This window comes from Tribolium madens, unplaced genomic scaffold (assembly GCF_015345945.1).
Source record: "Tribolium madens isolate multiple individuals breed KSU strain unplaced genomic scaffold, Tmad_KSU_1.1 Scaffold_71;HRSCAF=194;Tcas5.2_LG6, whole genome shotgun sequence".
Taxonomy (NCBI): Eukaryota; Metazoa; Arthropoda; class Insecta; order Coleoptera; family Tenebrionidae; genus Tribolium; species Tribolium madens.
Window position 1 is genome coordinate 2,732,519 of NW_025401041.1, and position 20,605 is coordinate 2,753,123.

At 32.4% G+C, this 20,605-nt stretch overlaps 3 protein-coding genes across 11 annotated transcripts; 1 reads left to right on the plus strand and 2 right to left on the minus strand.

The window, feature by feature from the left end:
- Positions 1 to 7: 7 nt before the first annotated feature.
- LOC123009048 (arrestin domain-containing protein 3-like) lies at positions 8 to 3,758 on the minus strand. Its single transcript, XM_044405159.1, has 6 exons — positions 3,510 to 3,758; positions 3,111 to 3,460; positions 2,681 to 3,058; positions 2,519 to 2,633; positions 561 to 648; positions 8 to 513 (listed from the first exon to the last, which is right to left on the minus strand). Exons 1-6 carry the CDS (start codon positions 3,619 to 3,621, stop codon positions 453 to 455), a joined length of 1,104 nt encoding a protein of 367 aa, XP_044261094.1. The 5' UTR covers positions 3,622 to 3,758; the 3' UTR covers positions 8 to 452.
- On the minus strand, positions 3,714 to 19,096 carry LOC123009043 (LIM domain and actin-binding protein 1). Of its 9 annotated transcripts, XM_044405146.1 has the most exons (20): positions 18,780 to 19,096; positions 12,751 to 12,858; positions 11,959 to 12,678; positions 11,716 to 11,838; positions 11,602 to 11,658; positions 11,479 to 11,532; positions 11,356 to 11,427; positions 11,226 to 11,279; positions 10,961 to 11,053; positions 10,775 to 10,905; positions 10,629 to 10,723; positions 10,488 to 10,559; positions 8,089 to 8,248; positions 7,557 to 8,038; positions 7,391 to 7,503; positions 7,160 to 7,339; positions 4,884 to 5,338; positions 4,753 to 4,831; positions 4,077 to 4,207; positions 3,714 to 3,986 (listed from the first exon to the last, which is right to left on the minus strand). In XM_044405146.1, the coding sequence occupies exons 2-20, from the start codon at positions 12,856 to 12,858 to the stop codon at positions 3,848 to 3,850; spliced, it is 3,318 nt and encodes a 1,105-aa protein (XP_044261081.1). In that variant the 5' UTR covers positions 18,780 to 19,096; the 3' UTR covers positions 3,714 to 3,847. The 9 variants fall into 9 exon arrangements, with proteins under 9 accessions (XP_044261081.1, XP_044261082.1, XP_044261084.1 ...); XM_044405147.1 differs by lacking the exon at positions 10,488 to 10,559; XM_044405149.1 differs by lacking the exon at positions 7,160 to 7,339.
- An 18-nt stretch (positions 19,097 to 19,114) lies between these two features.
- Positions 19,115 to 20,394, plus strand: LOC123009050 (protein phosphatase inhibitor 2-like). Its single transcript, XM_044405161.1, has 2 exons — positions 19,115 to 19,411; positions 19,518 to 20,394. Exons 1-2 carry the CDS (start codon positions 19,323 to 19,325, stop codon positions 19,942 to 19,944), a joined length of 516 nt encoding a protein of 171 aa, XP_044261096.1. The 5' UTR covers positions 19,115 to 19,322; the 3' UTR covers positions 19,945 to 20,394.
- Positions 20,395 to 20,605: the final 211 nt, after the last annotated feature.

The window sequence follows — 20,605 nt, forward strand, 5'->3', positions numbered from 1 at the left end:
ACAGGCATTGATAAACATTTATTTGAGATATACAACAAATAACAGTTATATATAAATATAAATTATATAATTTTGTACTAAAGTACACCTTTTCGTATCAACAGTCATACAATAAGAAACAACATTTAAATGTAATTTGAGCAAATGAAACAACACATGGGGAATCAACACCTAAAACATTGTAACATTTAAATCGTGTTCTAAATATTATATTTAACTTTTTTCTTGGTGCTTTGTTTGACACAGTTGGAAGATTAATACTGAGGTCATTTCGTAATATTAGGCTAAAATCTGCTCTGAATCGCCGTTTAAAAACTAGTTTCTTCCTATTCAGGGTACAAAAAATGAAAAAATTGACTACTCGTGTTTCTGTCATCAGTCTTGAGGTGATTAAAACAAATCAAGTGATATTTTACCATACCCTGCTTTAAATAAAAGTCAATATTATTGCCTTAATTCGTCTCAGACTTGTCTACAGTTACATATAAGGGTTTGTACAGTACGATAGGCTCTCTGAAATAAAAAAAATTAAACATGCGAAATTCTCTCCAATTGCTCACCTGTGGTGTTCATTTCCGTCGTAGACTTGCCCTAGGAGAAACTCCGGCCCTATGTATTGCCCTCCTTCGACGTGGGAACACGCATGTTCTATTTTGCATTAATTAATTTGAATTAATCAATGAATTAATAGCACAGTCAAATTAGACAAAAATAGGGCGATCGGTGGAAAAAAATCCTACAGAGTTGGAATTTTTTTTAAACGCTTTCTTTATTCTTGGGTAGACATATATCAAAAGTCCCCGAGCTCGAGGAAGGGGAGGGGGCAAAAGGTGTCTTTTTGTTTATTTTCTTATATCTCAGAAACTATCACTCCTAACGGTTTTTGCCTGCCTATCAAAATTAAAGCCTACAAAAATGGTCCTTTGCATTTTTGTTGTAGGACTAACCGTAAGCGAGTTACAGAGCTGACAAAAAAATGTGTTTTATCCGCATTTAAAACAGAATTAATCTTGTGAATCGAAAAAACTGAAAGCAAATTGAATTTATTGGGTGCAACACTTCATTAGAGAGTCTATAAAGTCTTCCGAGTCGTCCTCATATGCTGCATCTTCGTTTTCAACTTAAACATTGAAAACCGAATTACAGTTTTGTTCAGTACAATATTAATAAATAGATGAGTTAATATCGATGATTTGAATAAAGCTTATAGTAAATTGAATGTATTGGATCCAACAGTTTATTAGAGGGTGCCACGAGGGTCTATTAAGTCTTCCGAGTCATCCTTATATGCTGAACTAGCATTTCCCTGCGACTTTGTCCGCGTGTATTTCTGATATAAAATGGGAAAAAGCCCGCTCACAAAACCATTCCATAGGCTTAGGTACTCTATAAAGCTAGATAATTACCTATGTTATGTATAGGACTCAGTTATAGTAGTCTCGTTCTTCGCATAGGCCATGTTTATGGATAAATATTAAATGTTGATTTTCATAAAGTGTCGTCTCAGTGTACTTCTGCACTCTCAAAATTCGAGATTTCATGTTTGTAATTTTGTTTTTAAGCGTTTAAACTCTATTTTATTTCATTAAAATTTGAAAAGTGCACTTCTACACTCTCTAAGGATCATATTTTCTAAATTTAATGTTGTTATATCCCTTTAAATGTGTACACCGTTTTATTCCCTTAAAAACAAATTTTCGAAAAATCTGATTTTAGTGCCCCTTTATACCTCTAAAGAATTTTATGTTTATATCTTTGTTTAAACATTTACACCCCAATTAACCCCCTTAACGATTGATTCTCTCTTTCATCCAAAATTTTTATTTATATCTCCGTTTAAATGTTTAGACCCGAGTCACCTTTCAGGCAGACCAGCTTAGTTGAGGAACGCTCTACACATAATTATAAATACTTACCATAGATTTTTAATGCAATTTTATGTAGACTCCAAACTTTTGAAGCCTACGCTTAGTCCTACGACAAAAATGAATAGGACCATTTTTGTAGGAAATTTTGATGCAGAAATAAACTTCTACAGAAAATTCTGCATAAATTAGATAAACGATCAGTTTGTATTTATAGACCCTCGTGACTCCCCCTTCCTTTAATGAAGTATTGGACCCAGTAAATTTAATTTACTGTCAGTTTTTTTTTTAATTACAAGACTAATTCTGTTTTAAATGCAGATAAGGCACATTTTTTTAAATGATGTTTCTTTTCTGTCCTATAACTCGCTTACGGTTAGTCCTACAACAAAAATGCAAAGGGCCATTTTTGTAGGAAATTTTGTAAGCTTTAATTTTGATAAGAAGATAAAAACCTATAGAAGTGATAATTTCCGAGATATAAGCAAAAAAGACACCTTTAACCCCCTCCCCCTCCTCGAGCTCGCTCCCCACCTTCGGGGACTTTTGATATATGTCTACCCAAGTATAAAGAAAACGTTTAAAAAAAATCCAACTGTCTAGGATTTTTTTTCACCGATTTGTCTAATTTGACTGGGCTATAACCAACTTACCGTATTGTATAGCCGGTGTAGTGTTTTTGTTGGGTATTCGAAAGGGGACAGTAGCTATAGTTATCGGAAAACTGACTTGGACTATATCTACGTCTTTATCACTGTCTAAACTTACCTAAAATAGTGATTAATTTTTGATTCAGTGTTGCAAAGTTGACTTACGGAAAGCACGTAATAAATTTGTACTAGTCTACAAATACCAACAAGTGTTGTAGGCATCGGAGGTAACACAAGGCTATTGGCACTGTCCCACTTGCTCCTCGAGTGGGGCTTCACATTGCTCCCCCTGTACTCAAAAACGAGGTGTTTCAGGTCCTTACTGACCCCCAAGACTCCTCTATCGATAAAAAATTCACAACACTGCTCCAACCTGACCCGCAATCTGACCTCATCGTCGCTCTGATTGTCGATTGTTGCTTTCAATTTCAGACTCTCTTTGCAAACGTACGCTGAGCGTTCCAAAACGCACCTTAAACTGATGGTGCCTTTTTTGCAACACCAACAACAGGTGCTTTTCCTGTCCTCGTAAACCACCGGTTTCTGAGAGGTGTGAAAAATGACAACTTTTTGCAAAATAAAAGTGAAAAATCACCAAGTATTGCTCGTCCATGCAGTCGATGTGGGGCCCGATCACCGTGAAGTACTTCATGCCTTGCGGGGGGCTCGCGTAGGGGATGTCGATGGTGACTTTGAAGTAGTACCTGATGCAGCACGGCTTGCTTTCGAAAGAGCACGGAAGACTCGATTCGGGGAGGGAGAATCGGAAGGGGAAGTTGTGGAGGCCTCTGGGGAGGATTGGAATGGTGGTTTCTAGGTTTTTCTCCCCCCAGATGACTTGGCGTTCGTCGATGAAGTATTGGTCGTCTTTGACCGTTCGACGGTCCCCCGATAGCAAGACTTTCCATTCTGCGTGGGCCTTCCCCCGTAAGAGGATGCGAATAGCTTGAAAAAAATCGTCAAAATAGGGGGATTTTACCGAGGAATTTGTTACTTCGCAACTTGAAATTCTCGACGGTGTCTAGGACCACAACCCCATTGATGTTTTCGCCAGCGTAGTAATACTCTTTGTCTAGTTTTATGTCGAATTCGCGGATGTAATCCATTTTACCACATTTTGGGCCCACTTAAACTACTTAACTGAATGTTTCACACCATCAGCTGTTTTTCAGGGAAAAATCAATAGGATAAAGCATGCTCAGTTTCGATAAAATTTATTCGGATAAAATCACATAAATGGTAATGGATAATATATTCTTATATAAATACATAAAAATAAATGCATTAAGTACGGAAAATCAAGTGCTAGGCAATTAAGGCGTTTTTATCACACTAAGCTATAGTAGCGTTCCACTTTTCTTTATGTTGACCTAACCCAAATCCTGTATCGTAATTACCCTTGGAAATAAAAAGGCGCTTAAAATGTGGCATGCAGTATAAAAGACCTTGATTGTACGAATACGAATCCATCCTACGAAACGAAACAATCACAAAAACCATCAAAATTTTATTCAAGTTTTTGTACAATATTAATTTGCCTCACGCGACTGTCACGACTTACCTCAAAACACAGTTACATTCCATACATTTGAAGCAACTTTTGTGATAGATGTGATTGTGAACGGAAATTTTCTCTAAAGGATACACTCTCGAATTGCAACTTTCGCACGTTTCGGTTATATTTGGAAGCTCCTTCAAAAAAACGTATAAACAAAAAAAAACAAAACAAAAAACGAAAAATTGAATTGTCTTTTTCCCCGGGATAGTAAAATTACTTGTATATACAGCATGTATATTTATTCCACTCAGAAAATAACAGATAAGATTGGCACAATTACAAATATAGAAAATTTAATAGCAACAAATCGCAAACATCAATTAACGTTTCTATAAAATTTACAAGTCAAAATAAAGAGAACAAACATTGTATGTATAATATCAAAAAATCCAATAGAAATGGTTCATTTTTTACGAAATACATTTATATCATCTATCAGCTATGTTACATATTAAAAGTTAGAGAAAAAAGCCGGTAGAAACTTGCTCGAATTTCGCTCACTGTGAACAAAAAACAATTGAGTTACAACCACATTACACTAAACATCAAAAAAAAAATGCCCACTTATTGTTGAGCTTTCCATGCATTTTGGGTGCAAGACACAATATTAGTGCAACAGCAAAAACCACGCAATGTTAGAAAAAAGACAATTCAATTCTACCAACATCAATCAACTCACCACAAATCTGTTGACTTTTACTCTCGGCTGTCTCGTTTCCGTACTACTCTCTCTCATTGACTCGAATCGAGCTCTTAAACTTGAGAAAAACAACGTAAATTTTCTTTTTAATAATAAAATGACACTCTTACGTTTTGGTCGATTCAATTTGCGACTGTTCTTCCCCGAGTTCTTCAATAATATTCACCGAACTATTATTTTGCTCTTTTTTAATCTCGTTGGCTTCCCATCGTTCAAATTTGGCACGTAATTGTTTCGCTCTGGCTGCTTTTTGTGCCTCGATTAAATCCTCGTCGGCGATTTTTCCACGATCGATTTCGTCTTCTTCTTCAGTTTCTTCATCGGAAGCGCTTTCAGCCTCACTGCTCGATTCAGGACGAGTGGGTTCCGGCGGCGGAGTGAACCTTTTCAAAGGTTTAGGACCAATGGGTTGTGGTTCTTTTGCAAGATTTTCTTCCATTTGACGAAACTTATTGAGCATTTTGGTAGCAGTGTGCGTTTCTTTAGCTATGACCGAATCTTCGATGATTTCTTCCGAACGCACAATTTCCGGGTCTCTGTAGACTTCACGATCGGGCGTCGACGCCTACAAAATATTAGCCGATTCAAATTTTTGATTTTGTAATGTTAGTCCGGTCAAATTAGTCATAAAAATAGTGGTCAAATAACGAAAATTCCGACAGAGCTAAATTTTGGTGGAGACCTTAGGTACACTATTAGAAATAAAGTGTCAAAAGACCCCATCCCCGTCCCCAAATTTGACGTTTTTTAATTTTTTTTTCGAAAACGGTATGTTTTATGAAAAAAGTAACCCAGACAAAAATTATAGATCTTAAAATTATCTACAGAAATGGTCCTTATACTTTTTTTTCTAAGAATTCATGAGATATAGCGATTCTAAAAGTTGAAGGAGTCACGTTCTACATGATATGCACATACAGAGTGCGCCAGAACTCCCGCTCCAAAGACAAATTCCATATAAGGTAAGATACCAGGAACATGGAAAAAATGTTTAAAAAATTTTATCTATAAAAATTTCAAAGTTATGAAAGTTTAAATTTTGCACTTTGAGTCTATTTATTTCTATTGGAAAAATAATTTTACAAGTTTTTTTGCTACAGGCTATTAGAAAAGGAAATAAGGAAGCTGTATCCTAAACTGTAACTCTGTTTAATGTTATTTGTGGCTTTTATTGGCAAAACTTTTGCACCTTTACTAAATAAATGTAAAAAAACATATACAAAATCATCAGCATCATTAAATAGACATAAAAAATGTCAAATGTCAAAAATTCTTGACAGATAGAATGTTTTAAAAAAATTTTCCATGTTCCTGGTATCTTATCTTACTTGAAATTTTTCTTCTACTTCATTAAACTTATAAATATCTCGATTCCATTAGAATTAAAAAAAAATATTTGGTAATACATACATGTGTTCAAAAAATCGCGCACTTTCTTGAAAGGGAGTAATTGGGTAGTCCCCAGAGTACTGAAAAATGTTTTTCTAATTTGCGTTTATAATACGTTTATAACGTCTCTCAGTAGGAGTCGCTTATGGCTATCTATAAAAGCAGACTGTACTTTAATGAATTTAGAGTTATTTAGGTTTTGAATGCCGCTTCTGACTTGTCCGGTAACAAATTTCGCGTTGTTGCTTCGGCAATTTCGCGAATTTCGGGCGGAGTGCAAACTAAATTCTGTTGGCTCATATTTTATTTATTATTATTATGTTGGAACACTAATAACTAATAGTTTGTAAATTTTATTTTTAACGACAGACGCCAGAAATGATTCAAAAAATCAGGTGGGCGCCGAGTGTTACCAACCGATACCACCTAACACAAAATTCTCTAGACGACAAAAAAATATATTTTTTAATTAAAATAAGAAAAAAGTTAGCGCAAATTAGAAAAAATAGCATAAAATACTCGTTTTATAATGGCATTGGCGCACTCATCCCAAAGAAAACTCGCCTACGGCTAGTTTTCTAACTTGGGATTCGTGCGCCAAATCAACCCTTATAAAAATTGTTCTTTAATATACTATTAAAAAATTCTATCTGTCAAAAAATTTTGACATTTATTTTTTTCGAAGAAAATCTAAAAAACGTCAAATTTTGACTTTTGACCCCGAATAACTTTTTTAGCACACATAGGATCGATGGGGACTTTTGACACTTTATTCCTAATGGTGTACCCAAGATCTCCACAAAAATTTAGCTCTGTCGGAATTTTAGTTATTTGAAATGTGTATTTTGACCGGACTATGTGGAAAAATGAATATTTTGCTGTTTGTTACAACATCTATAGCATTATTCGTGGTTAAAATTTGTCCAGTCGCGAAAACATGACAAAAAAATAGGAAAATTAGTAAATGTTAACGGCACTCGATTCATTAATTATTAACCTTGACTTGTCCCTCGCGAGGCGGTGTTATCCGAAAGCTTTTCTTCTCTTTTTCCGGTTCTTTGTACGTTTCGAAAAATTTGAAACGTTGCTGAATATCAGAAGTGCGTATTTGTACATCGTCCACGACATTCACCGATGATTTAACAACATCTTCCGAAGCCGATCTCGACAAATAATTCTAAATTTTTCCGGTATTTACGTCGAATTTTTGAATAAATATTATACTTACGTCACGTGCTTTCTTAACGTCGATTTTTGGCGTCGTTATCGGCGTTATTTGTGGTGGTTTTGACGCATTTGCATCCAATTCAAGGAACAAAGACCGCGATTTTTTACTAATTTCTGAAAAAAAAAAACACAAATCAAGTCGGGTAAATCAAAAATGGGTCACTAACCGCTCTCGAAAACTTCCGTTTCTTCGGCGTCTTTCTCCCTGGCGCGTTCTTGAACAACTTCACCCTTTTCGAATTTCTCTTTCAAAGATTTTGTATCGCACACTTCAATCGGTGTTTCCTTTTTTAAATTAGTACACGATTCGGACTCCATAACAGCCTGTTGATACGCTTCTTTCATTTTTCCTTGTTTTCCCATAAAAAGTCGATTTCTTATCGATTGTATTTCTTGTTTTCTTTCTTCGCGTCTTTCATCTCGCGACGTTAATTGCTCCCCTTGTTCCCACTTACTTTTAACATCCGACATTCCGGTAAAATGAAACGGTTTCTCTTTTTGTACGCGTTTTGCTCTTATCAAATCGGCATCTTCGCCCTCAATTCCATCATCTTCTTCTTCCTCTTCTTCTTCCGAAGAACTTTCTTCGATTGGTATGCCGTTCAGAGAATCATCGGCGACACCGATATCCATTCCTTTCGCCTGAAATCTAGGACGATTTTTACAAAAAAAATATTTCAAACAAAACATTCGATTTACTTTGCTAATTTCGAAAGAATCGAAGGTGAACGTTTGACATTGACATGGGACGGTATTCGTTCTTCACTTGTTTCACTCTGATGATGTTCGAAAACTTGAAAACGTTCTTTCACATTGAGACTTTGAAGCTCTTCCAAACCCAAATCAGGCTTGTCACTGGCTGGAATAAATCACAAGATACCAAATCAAACAGACGGGAAGTGACGTCATTTCATATCACAAACAATTTGTTAAATTTTAGTCAAGGAAAATCAAACGGATTAGTCGAGTTTAAATGGTACAAACAGTGTTTACTAAAACTTGAATCGAAATTTTTGATAATTACGCCAGGTTTTTGACCATAAACAATTTCATAACTACATAACACCAACGCTTTCATAAAAAATCTCCAAAGAATTCAGATTTTAATCACTAATTAAATAAAATGCTCCACTCTTATCAATATTCCTGTTTTTACTTACTTTTTGTGAAAAAATAATTACACACTTGCATAAATGCTTATTTTTTTAATTATTTTGACAATCTACAGTGTGTCCCCTGATAAGTGAAACAACTGTTGTAAAAAAAAATCTCGATTTAAATTATCAATTTTTTAGGGTTTAGTCCTGCTTGGTTAAAGATTAATTTCTAACATAATTTTCGTTTTGAAAAATCAATAATAAAAAAAAACCTTCCAAATAAACTTTTTTTTTGTAAGTATCTTTTATGTAACAAATACGACAAAAAGTTATTGATAAAAGTTGTTTAGAATCAACATTTAGGCCCGTATACTAAATTTGAAAATCATCGGCCAACTATAATTRTTATTTTTTTCTGAAGTAATTGATTTTTATTAACAGAAACAGAAACAAAAATGTATTTAGTACTAATAATCTAAATGTATTTTTGTTTTTCGCATAAAAAATTGTTAAAAATAAAATTCTTTTGATGTGTGAATCAATAAATATAAAAAAATTTAAAAACATAGTTGGCCGATGATTTTGAAATTTGGTAAACGGGCCTAGATGCTGATTCTAAACAACCTTTCATAATAACTTTTTGTCGTATTTGCCACATAAAAGAAACTTTACTCTAGAAATAAATAGTTTTTTTTTTTGAAAATTTCCAAGGCATAGTTGATTTTTCAAAACAAAAATTATGTTAGAAATTAGTCTTTAACCAAGTAAACCCCAAAAAATAAAAATTTAAATCAAGAATTTTTTAGCTTTTACAAGAGTTGTTTCAAATATTCGGGGACATACTGTATATTTTTTCTATACAAGCTGTTGTTTTTTTTTGTTACAAATTTAAACAGGTGACAGAATATTCAATTTTATGACAAAAATTTCCTGTGAATATACAGGATGTGTCAGAGCTCACGCTCCGGAGAAAAACTTCAAGTTGTTTAAATGTTGTTTAAAAAGTCCTATCGGCCAAAAAAATTTGACATTTGACATTTTTTATGTATATTGAATGATACTAATGATCTTGTATATTTTTTAAAATTTATTTAGTAATGGTACAAAAATTTTGACAATAAAAACCACAAATAACGTTAAAACTAGTTACAATTTAAAATACAGCTTCCTTGTTTCCTCTTTTAATAGCCTGTAGCAAAAAAAACATCGAAAATTATTATTATTATTAAATTATTATTATTATTCAAAATGCAAAATTTAAACTCATAACTTTGAAATTTTTAAAGAATTTTTTTAACATTTTTTTCCAAGTTCATGGTATCTTACCACACATGCCATTTTTTTTGTGAGGGGCGAGTTCTGGCGCACTTGTATATCAAAAAATAAAAAAGAGCTTCAGCCTTTGAAAGGGGTGCATTTTTTCAATGGGTTTTTCCAACTATTTCAGAATAAATTATAAAATTTGATACAGTTAATATGCCTAAATTTTTATGTTGTTTATGGCCTGTAACATAAATTTTAAAACTGATTTTACTCAAAAACGGTAAGTTGTATCCGAAAAACGCAAAGACCTTTTTTATAAAATTTTATGAAAAACTATTAAATTTAGAATTTTGTCGTTGAAAGTGGCAAGAAACTACAGTCAAAATAATTAGAATACTTTTTACCCTAAACCCACCCAGTTTAGAAAGCCCCTGATTAAAATTTTCAACATTTTATCTTTGTGTATAAAGATTATCAACTGTACCAAATTTTCTAATTTTATCTAAAATGAATTCTGAAATATTGGAAAAAAACATAAAGACACACCCCTTTCAGGGGGTGTAGCTCCCTTACATACATCTTAAAATTGAACATTCTATCTCCTGTTTAAATTTGTAAGAACACCTGTATATTATTTTTTCGACACCAGTTTCTTGTTTGTTTTTGTTCGATTTTTGCTTTAGTAAACAATTGCCAACGATGGTAAATTAAAAGCCACACTTTTTCATTATTTTGTACCTCTAACAACATCAGGTGGCAATTCAACCGGCTGACTTTCCCGAATAATCAATTCGGGTTTTCTAGGTTTGGCTGAAATCACGTTAAATTCCGTCAAATCGAAACAAAACACGCAAACGATCGATTTTAATTGATACTTACGAGAGGCATCGTCTTCGACGGCTTTCGGGGCGAATAAGGCTTTGAAATGGGGTTTGCAGTAAAGGCTTCCTTCGTTACTTTGATATGTATCGACACTAGAAAAAAAATCATAAAAAAATTGCTTTAATAATAAAAAAATAACGCACTTTAATTGTTTATTGCACTCTGTACACCTGAAACAATTTTTATGCCAGACGGCTTTCTCGGCTTTGATTTGTTCCATTTGAAAAACGGCTTTTCCGCAAGACCGACAATTTGACGGATCGATTTGGGCACCCTTCAAAAAGAAAAATTAAATAATAAAATCGTAATAGGAAATTTCCCCGACTTACATTGAATTTTTCTTGTGCTTTCGAGGAATCCGACGAACGGATATGAAGGACATTTTTCTTCTGCAAAGCATCAAATTTGCTAAAACTCGACTTCTGAAAAAAAATATATAATTTGATTTGGATTAAACAAAATGTTAAATAATAGACAATTTTAACAGTGGGATGAACGAATCTGATTTTAAACCGAAGAGGATTTCAATTTTGGGACATTTACATAAGCAAGCGACATTTAAAAGCTCAATCAAAATTGTCTATTATGACTTACCCCATCAGCATTTTTCGCTCTACAATCTCCACTATTGCAATAAAATTTCTCTCTCTGAGTTAGTATAACAACACATGCAAAAAACTACAAGTTAGGCAAGCAATAGAGTAGAGACACTCAAAGCTCTTACCAATGCTCGCACAGAGACTCCAAAGAAGACGTTTTCAATTTTATTACTAGCATCGGACAAAGATTTAGTACGCTAAATAACAAAACATGCACAAACAAAAAAATCTACGTTTTCGGACCTTACCGTTCGTTTATGACACTCATCGGTGATTTTAGTCAGGTCTCCGAAACTTCTACACTAGAAAATCAAACGCCATTCATGCACAAGCAACGCAACTTAAAAAAAATCAAAAAAACAAAGCCTTACCAAATTTTTCACATTAACGTTATAAAAAGAATCCTCACAAACATTGTTAGTGCCATTCTGGACGCAAAAAAAACAAAAATTGAAAGAAAGCCAACGAAAAAAAGCGACACTTACAACAGAAATATTCTCTTTTTCCTCTTTTCGCGACTTTTTCGATTTTTTCTTTTTTATGCCTTTTTCGGACGAGTTTGATTCGATCGTCGTCGTTTCAACGTACGATTCAGTCACTTGTGTGCTCTAAATACGAAATAAATTGTATAATAAATGAAAATAAAAAAAATTTCAACTCGAGTTAATTCAATTAATGCAACATGCTTCAAACACGACTTACTGTTTCGACCCCATTTTCACTCTTACCTCTTCGCTTTCAAAATCGATTTGATTAGTAACAATATCATCGACCGATTCGTCCACTAATTCACTTTTTTCCTCTTCGATTTCATCATCTTTCACCGCTTCCTCGTCGTTGTTATCGCGCAATTCCTCCACGTTTTGATAAATAATTTCCTCACCTTCCTGTTTTCCATTAAGATCTTTTAAATTTTCGTAAATATTCTCTTTGAGATTTTCATAAATCGCTTCGTTATTTTGATTTTTTAAAAACTCGGCATTTTCGTAGATATTTTCATCTTTCGTTTCGTCGTTCGATTCTCTTCGAAAACCTTTCAAAAAATCGATATTTTCCTCAGATGGCGTTAACATTGGCGATGTCACAGTTTGCGTGAAAAGAAGACAAGGTGCCACATCGGTTGATAACAACATTCGGTCTTTGACCGATTTCGTTTCATTTTCATTTGGTTTAACATCACACAAGTCGGTTAAAATTAAATTTGGTTTTTCTTTTATTGGCAAATCGTCGTCGATGTCTTCGTAAACAGCGACTTCTTCGTCTTTTATTTCCGGATTTCCACTCATATCGATATATTGGTCCGATTTTTCTATTTCAGTCTTATTCGTTTGGTGTCCAACATTTTCATAAATGCTATCTTCTTTCGGATAACCGTTTTGTTTTTCCGCTTTTATAAATTTCTCGTTGATGTTTTCTTCCTCTTCTTCGGCGGTTTGCTGGAGATCATCCTGAAAATTATTGTTAGTACACAAACAACACACACAACACTAAAGTTAATTTTCGAAAAAAAAGCAACACACTTGGCTCATGCATTTTTTTAGCCTCTGGTTAAATTCTTCCATTAATGCTTCTTCGAGATCGTCGTCGTTGTCACTTACAATTCGGGACTTTTTTACAGTTTCGGCCATCTGAAAACACAGAAACACAAATGTCATATTTTAACATTATTTTGTTTTAATAATTAATTTTAGGCAATCGCGGAAAAACTATATTTTGTAATGGTAAGCCGCCACTGATCTCAATTTTGACACTGTTACTATAGTAACAGTGCATTTTTGCATTATTTATAACAATTTCTATAGTAACTACACAAACTTGCTCACATGGGCGACTCGCCAAGGATGGAAAAAGGTTTTGAAATCATTTATTTCAATTTAAATACAGAGTGTCTCAGCAAGTTGAAAAAGTCCATTAGAGACCTTTAAATGGTAAAATTAAAATATATATATATATAGTACATTGTTAGATACTAATCTAGTCCATCGCCTAAAATTATTTTCAACCATACAGCATGTCCCAAAAATAAGTTACGATACAAACTTGTGTTTTTTTAAATAAAACACCGTATGTTTCTTGGCATTTTTGGATGTAGTCTTTTAAAACAATGTTTTTGCGCTAAACTTTTAATAGTCGATTTCGCTTAGTTTTAGAAATGACATTTTTTTGACGAAAACATGCACTTTGTAAAAATTTATTACACAAAAACTAAGACAGCTAGAACAATTTTTTTCTTACTTTTACAAAAAAGAAAGTACAAAATTTAAAGCTATAGCAATTTTTTAGTGTTTTGCATTTGTAAAGATTAATAAATTAAGAAGTTTGTTAAAAGTTAAATAATTTAAAAAATTTAAATGAAACCCAATTTTTTATTTTTGCATCTAATAGATTGATATATTTTCTATCTAAAAAATAAACTTTTAATGTCTAGAATTAATAAATAGAAAGATATTTAACATTCAATATTAATTGTAGCAACAATGCTTATCAACATCTGAGCATTGTTGATACTATGGCAACCATAGTAATTCCACCACGGATCTCTTATGTGTTGAATTATCCAGAAATTATAAAAGTCGTTATAAATACTGAAATTAGAATTATTTTATTGTAAAAATAAAAAATAATGGATTCAGTTTAAGACAAATGTAATTATTAAGTGATATTTCTTCCATCTCTTGTGCAACTGTGACTTTTTGGCTACTGAAACAATAGTAATTATTTTTTTTAATGTTTAACGTGAAATATCTTTTTAGTTATTGATTATAAACACCTAAAAGTAAATAATTTTAGAAAGACAATTTAATAATCTTTTAAATGCAAAAACAATAAATAGTGTGTTCCATCTAATTTTTTTTTTGAACAAACGCTTTCATTTTTTTATCTTTTTAATTGCAACACACTAAAAAAATGTTACAACCTTATAGTTTGTACCTTCTTCTTTGCGATAGTAAAAAAATATATTTCTAGATGTCTTAGTTTTTGTGTAATGAATTTTTAAAAAGTGCATGTTTTCGTCGAAAAAACGGTCTTATTTTTAAAAGTAAGCAAAATCGACTAATAAAAGTTTTGCTTAAAAACATTATTATAAAACTCTAAATCCAAAAACGCTAACAAACAAATGGTGTTTCATTTAAAAAAAAACACAAGTTTGTATTGTAACTTATTTTTGAGACACGCTGTATAGTTAAAAATAATTTTAGGCGATGGACTAGATGTACCATATATATATTTTTTTAATTTTACCATTTAAAGGTCTCTAATAGACTTTTTCAACTCGCTGGGACACCTGTATAAAATTAACAATTATAGTTTTGAATCAAATTTTGTCATTTTCTTCTGAATTTAATATTAACATTTGCAAAAATGTTACAACTGATTTTTCATTCTAAAACCCGGAAAAAAATTAAAAAATCAATTAAAAATAAGGCCAAATCTAAATGTTTCCAATACATTAAAAAAAAATTCCCAACATAATTATGAAAGTTTTTGTCGAAAAATGTTTACCCGCCACTGATAATTTTACATTGTCATTTTTTGTTGAACGATGATTTATCAACAGTGTTTCGCCTCTGGTCTAGATTTTACAATAACAATAATCAATACAGGAAGAGTACCAAAAAAGCAAAAAACGAAGGTAAACTTCGTTGAAAAATAAAAAAGCAATTAAAGGTGTTTTCTTTTCGAAACCGTGTTATTTGGTTACGATTTGAGCATGTAGGTAGGTACGTTTAAACCGCTATCTAAAATATTCTTCGAAATGTAACATTTACGGATCCATTAAACTAATTAAAGTGAGATTAAAATCTTCAAGTTTACGCAACAAGAAACACCCGAGATTTGAAAATCTTCAACAGTGGTAATTAGTTACGTCAAAGTTCGTGGTCGTAAAAAACACCAAAAACCTTATCAAACCACAACGCCCAATTTATCACAAAACATTTCCTTGATTCATGCGAAAAATGCTGCAATAATTCTTCAAGAAATAAATAGACAATGGATGATAATATTTCTTATCAGCATAATGTATGTGCTCTGTTTGCCTACATTATTGACAAGTCAGTCATGTTCCTTTTACAAAATAAGACGATAAATGCGATTATTTGGTCATAATCTATAACTTGCAGTGAAAATAATGATTCATTTAAATTTAAATGAATCATCCTGAGTTGGAACGAGGAATGTTTCGGTCACACTTATTTATTATTAGCAAATAAAACAAAAATTCCAATTTAAGAAGCGAACGTTATCAGGAACATGTAGGCGGCTGTGTTGTGATTGTAACATTATTACTTATTATTCCTGTGGTTTGCAATTGATATTCTTAATAAATAAATAACAAACAAGATCCTTGATAAGTTTTTCTCCTCCTTTTTAACCCACTTTCGTTTTACGCAAATAACATATCTAATCGTTAAACATTTCACGTCGCTTTTCCTAAAATGGCTCAAAAATGTCATTATCGCCCAAAAATGAACATCCAAACTGATGTATAAAATTGTTTTCGTCGACGCGTCACACTTACCCACTAAACAAATGGAATGTAAGCAGAACGAAAATAACCAAATTATTGAAAATTAAAAAGATAAGAATACAAGAACCGGCGAATGCAATTCCAAATATTCGACCGTGCGTTCTATTTTTGATGTTGGTCGAACAGAATCAGATATAGAATCATGCGGAGAGGTGAACACACCCGACCTTATACAGGGTGAATCATTTTTGCAGCGTCGAATTAAACTACGATTATTTTTTTCCTTTATGATTTATTGTCACTTCTGCATCGACAAAATTTATTTGCATTTTTCAAATAAGAACCTACAATTATCTTTTACTTTTGAAATACATACATATATATTTGAAAACTTAATCAAAGAAATAGAAAATTATACAGAGTGCGCCAGAACTCGCGCCCCAGAGAAAAATGCCATCTAAAGTAAGATACCAGGAACGTGGATAAAAAGTTAAAAAAAAATATCTATAAAAATTTCGAAGTTATGAGAGTTTAAATTTTGCACTTTGACTCTATTTATTCTGTTGGAAAAATAATTCATCAATCAAGTTTTTTTGCTACAGGCTATTAGAAGAGGAAACAAGAAAGCTATATCCTAAATTGTAATTCTGTTCAATGTTATTTGTGGCTTTTATTGGCAAAATTTTTGTACCTTTACTAAATAATTGTAAAAAAACATATACAAGATCATCAGTACGATTAAATAGACAAAAAAGTGTCAAATGTCAAAAAATAAATGTAAAAATTTTTTGACAGAGAATTTTTTACATTTTTTTCATGTTCCTGGTATCTTATCTTACATGAAATTTTTCTCTGGGGTCAGAGTTCTGGTGATCCCTGTATAACAATATCTACAAAACAATACAATTTTTGTAACTTTGACAATAAAAATAATAATATCAAATAATAACAATAAATAAATACATACCGAATATTAAATATGTATAATAAAAAAATATATTAGTTGTGATAACGTGCTACATCATTTGTTTATATAGTGGATTACGAGTTCAGGACAAATAAAAAACTTTTCCTTAAATGACCGACGTTTCGAAATTTTATTATTTCATCATCAGGGCTTATATTACTAATTTTTTGACAAATAGATTCTTTTTAACATTTTTTTCCATGGTCCTTTCTCTGGGACGCGAGTTCTGACACACCTTGTATACAGGGATCCTCAATAAATATCGGACCAGTTGTTCAGAACCTCAAATAAAATAGCTGTATGTATAATATTTAAATAGCAATTAATATTTAAAAAATTCAAAGTTTAGAGAGACGAAATGTAAAGTAAAAGAAAAGTACAAAGTTATGGTTGTTTGAAAATTGTACAATTTGAAAAGTTTTATAACACCTTAGACATACTGAAAAAGTATGGAACCTAGCGTTTTTTTGCATAAAATAATTACTTTACAAAAAAATAATTAGTACATTATCAAGTACAATAAAATGTGATCGTTTTTCAAGAATAAAATTTTTCAAAATTTCTTTTAGTTTACGAGTTTTGAAAAAAAAATATTTTTTTAAATAGCTTCCCACAATTAAATCTTTTTTTTACAAAGGCCACATTCTAAGAGTTACAATTATCTCCATTTTCTTCAATTTTTCATACCCAAAATTCAAATTTTTATTAATTATTATTTTCTAAAAGCAAATGATTTTTAAAAACGTTTAATTCCCTACTTTTAATTTATCCTGTTTAAGAAAAATACATGAGAAACAAATGAGTGCGGTCCTAGTAATAAAACCTCTTACATAGTTAAAAATAAAACAGTTGAAACAGCTTTAAAAACTACATGACAAAATAAAATATTTTTATTAATAAAATCAGTATTCTTCGACTCATCCTGTATGCCAACAATGTTTAATATTTTTTACTACGACTTGTGATAAGTTCACACAAAGTATTCTTTTATGGCTTCGGAAAAAAAGACGATCATTCATCGTTCATCTTGGACTGGTATCGAACGGAAATACTACACATGTTTTATAAACTCTTAAAGACATCCACATTTGCATTGTATCACATCAACGTTTCCCTTTTATTCAAAGATTGCAATTTTTGCATAGCAACACTCCACATTTTTTCTACAAATCCGATATTTTTTTTATTATTAATCTAGTTGGCAATTAAACATCGGAACATCTGGTATATGTTAACCAGTACCATTTGTTCCGAAATAAAGTACCACCTGTTGCAGAAGAATCATATACTTAATTTTCACACGTAAAAACATAGTGAGCTTTTGTATTGTCATAGTAACCAAAAAAAATAAATAAAAAATAGCCACCGTCACGCTATTTAACGTCGCGGTTATCACAATTATGTTTTTTGAACTCGGACAAGTTAAAATTTTGCGGTTTTTCGATGTTGTTTATTAACTATGAGTAAAATAGATGCAAGTAAGTGTCTTTTTTTGTAATTTTTTCAACGTAAACATTACAATCATAAAGAGAATCTAAATTTTGCTCACTGGGTCATTAACTTTGAACGTCCCGAGATCAACAAACTCTCGGTTGTTTAGGTATGCGTTGGAAACGAACATTGGCGAAAAAAAAATCCTCACAGAGACCGTCGGATGGAAAAGAAGTAATGCTACGATCAAAGAGTGGTAAGACGAGGTCAGAATGTCGTTTTGTTTGTGAGGCCGGGTCAAGTAGCCGTGGAAATGCAACGCTCGACTGTTTTACAACAGCCTCTTGTGTGTGATTCCGGTTTTCGCGAATAAAAGTATGAAAATGTTACGTGTCGGCTTTCGGAATTCCGAAAACATATATTCCGCACGAATTTAGAAAGTTGGATTCGAGCCAAATTCTTCCATAGGTGTGCAACGTGTAAAAATACGAAAAAAAATATTTTTTTTTGACATATAAACACCCTTTCATTTATCACGATCGATGCATGGCAAACTGAGAATTTTGCGACCGGAGAAATGAAAAATTAACATTTTTCCGCACGGTGGGTGTTTAAATTGACACGGATTTTTTTTCGGATTTTCACAATCTTGTAGTCTAGGAAAATGGGGAAAAACTCACCTTAGATTTTAGCAAAAATAATTTCTTTCCAATTTGGCACGGCACAGGTTTTTATTAAAAACGACAACTACCCAACGTACTCACTACACGACTAAAAACCAGAAATTTGATACTAAAAGAAGCTATTTATAAAAAGTGCGCACGCGCACTCAATTCCCGGGTATTTACGATTATTTACACCCTATTTCGAACACTAACCACTTCCCGGAGCAAAAACACACAAATTTAAGCACTATTTTGACAATTTTCGCGTAAAAACTAAAAGAAATGTGTGAGGAAATTGAAATTATTGACAAAAATTGACATTTGACACTTAAATGTCAATCACGCATGCGCCACGTTGTTTATAAAGTCACACCAATTTTTTTCAAATTTATCCCAAATCGAAACAACTCAACAATTCTAATTACTTTGAAAAACACCAAAATTTTCAAATTTACAAAAGTAGTGTAAAAAAACAACCCCGGGAATCAAGCGTATTGATTTAGCGGAGATGTCAGTGTCGTAATTGTAGCCACAAGATGTCAAAATTCGGTAGTAACAATGGCAGATAAATTACAAAAAAAGCCTTCAAAAGGCATATTAAAAAATTCGAGCAGTTTCGACAAACAAGAAGCACATGCAGCTCCACGGTACGCCCCTTTAGATCCCCCAAACAGCCCCAAATTAAAAAAATGAATCATCCAAATTTTGTTTGGTTAGGAAATTTCCTCTTGTGACTAATCGCCCCTTTTTCAGAAAATCCATAAATAAAACAACATGGGACGAAATGAATATAATGGCAACGCTCCACCCACCTGATAAGGATTACGGACACATGAAAATCGACGAACCCAAGACCCCATACAACTATTTAAACCCAGATAAAGTCGATGGTCTAAATCTCTCCGAACTTGAGGAGAAGATCAAATCGGGGGCCGCTCTGCCGCCTAAGGCCTTGCTAGAACAAGACGACTCCTCGGACGAGGACGAGGATTTGACCCCAGAGGAAAGAGCGAAAAAGCGGGAATTTGAACATAAACGTAAGAAACATTATAATGAGTTTTATGCGGTGAAATTGGCACGAAAATTGCTTGAAGAAGAGGAAGATGATGATACGTCGCCAACGAGTTCACCAAAACATAAAGCACACGAACAGAGCTGTTCAAAAAATTCTCCAAATTAAAGTTTTGTAATTAAGAGTATTTATTGAGTTTTTTCTTGCGGTTTTTAGACGGAATACCAAAATATGCCATAAATTTAACATCAAATTTATTCCGTCTAGGTTATTGCTGATTTGAGCTCTATTGGCTGTGGTAATGTTTTGCTGATTAGGTGAAATATTTGCTTTTTTGCTGATTCAGTCAAGGGGTTTACCCCAACACTGGCATTTTTTCGGTGTCAGGCGTAATTTTTACCTTTATACAAATAGGATTTCCATTATTTAATAATGAATATTTATTTCTTTTAATGTTTACGTTATGATGTCAGGAGTTGTAATTAATTCTGTTACAATAAAATAAATAAATAAATGTGGATAGACAGTAAAGATACGGAATATAAGAATTTATCCAATAATAAATGTTTAAATAAAAAATTCTAATATGTAAAAATTCTCAATAAAAAATAAAGAGACTTTTCCTCGTTTTATTTCACGTAATATTCCCCACACCCAATTTGCAACAATTACGTAATTATTTACAAACTAAATTTAAAAAGCTGATAAGTCCAGTAGCCCGATTTACAAACCATTCCCAAATTCATAATTTCTAGATAAATGATAGTAATAAAAAATTCTTAACGCAAAGGAGACTTCAGGTTTAATTCCAAGTAACATTTTTTTACAC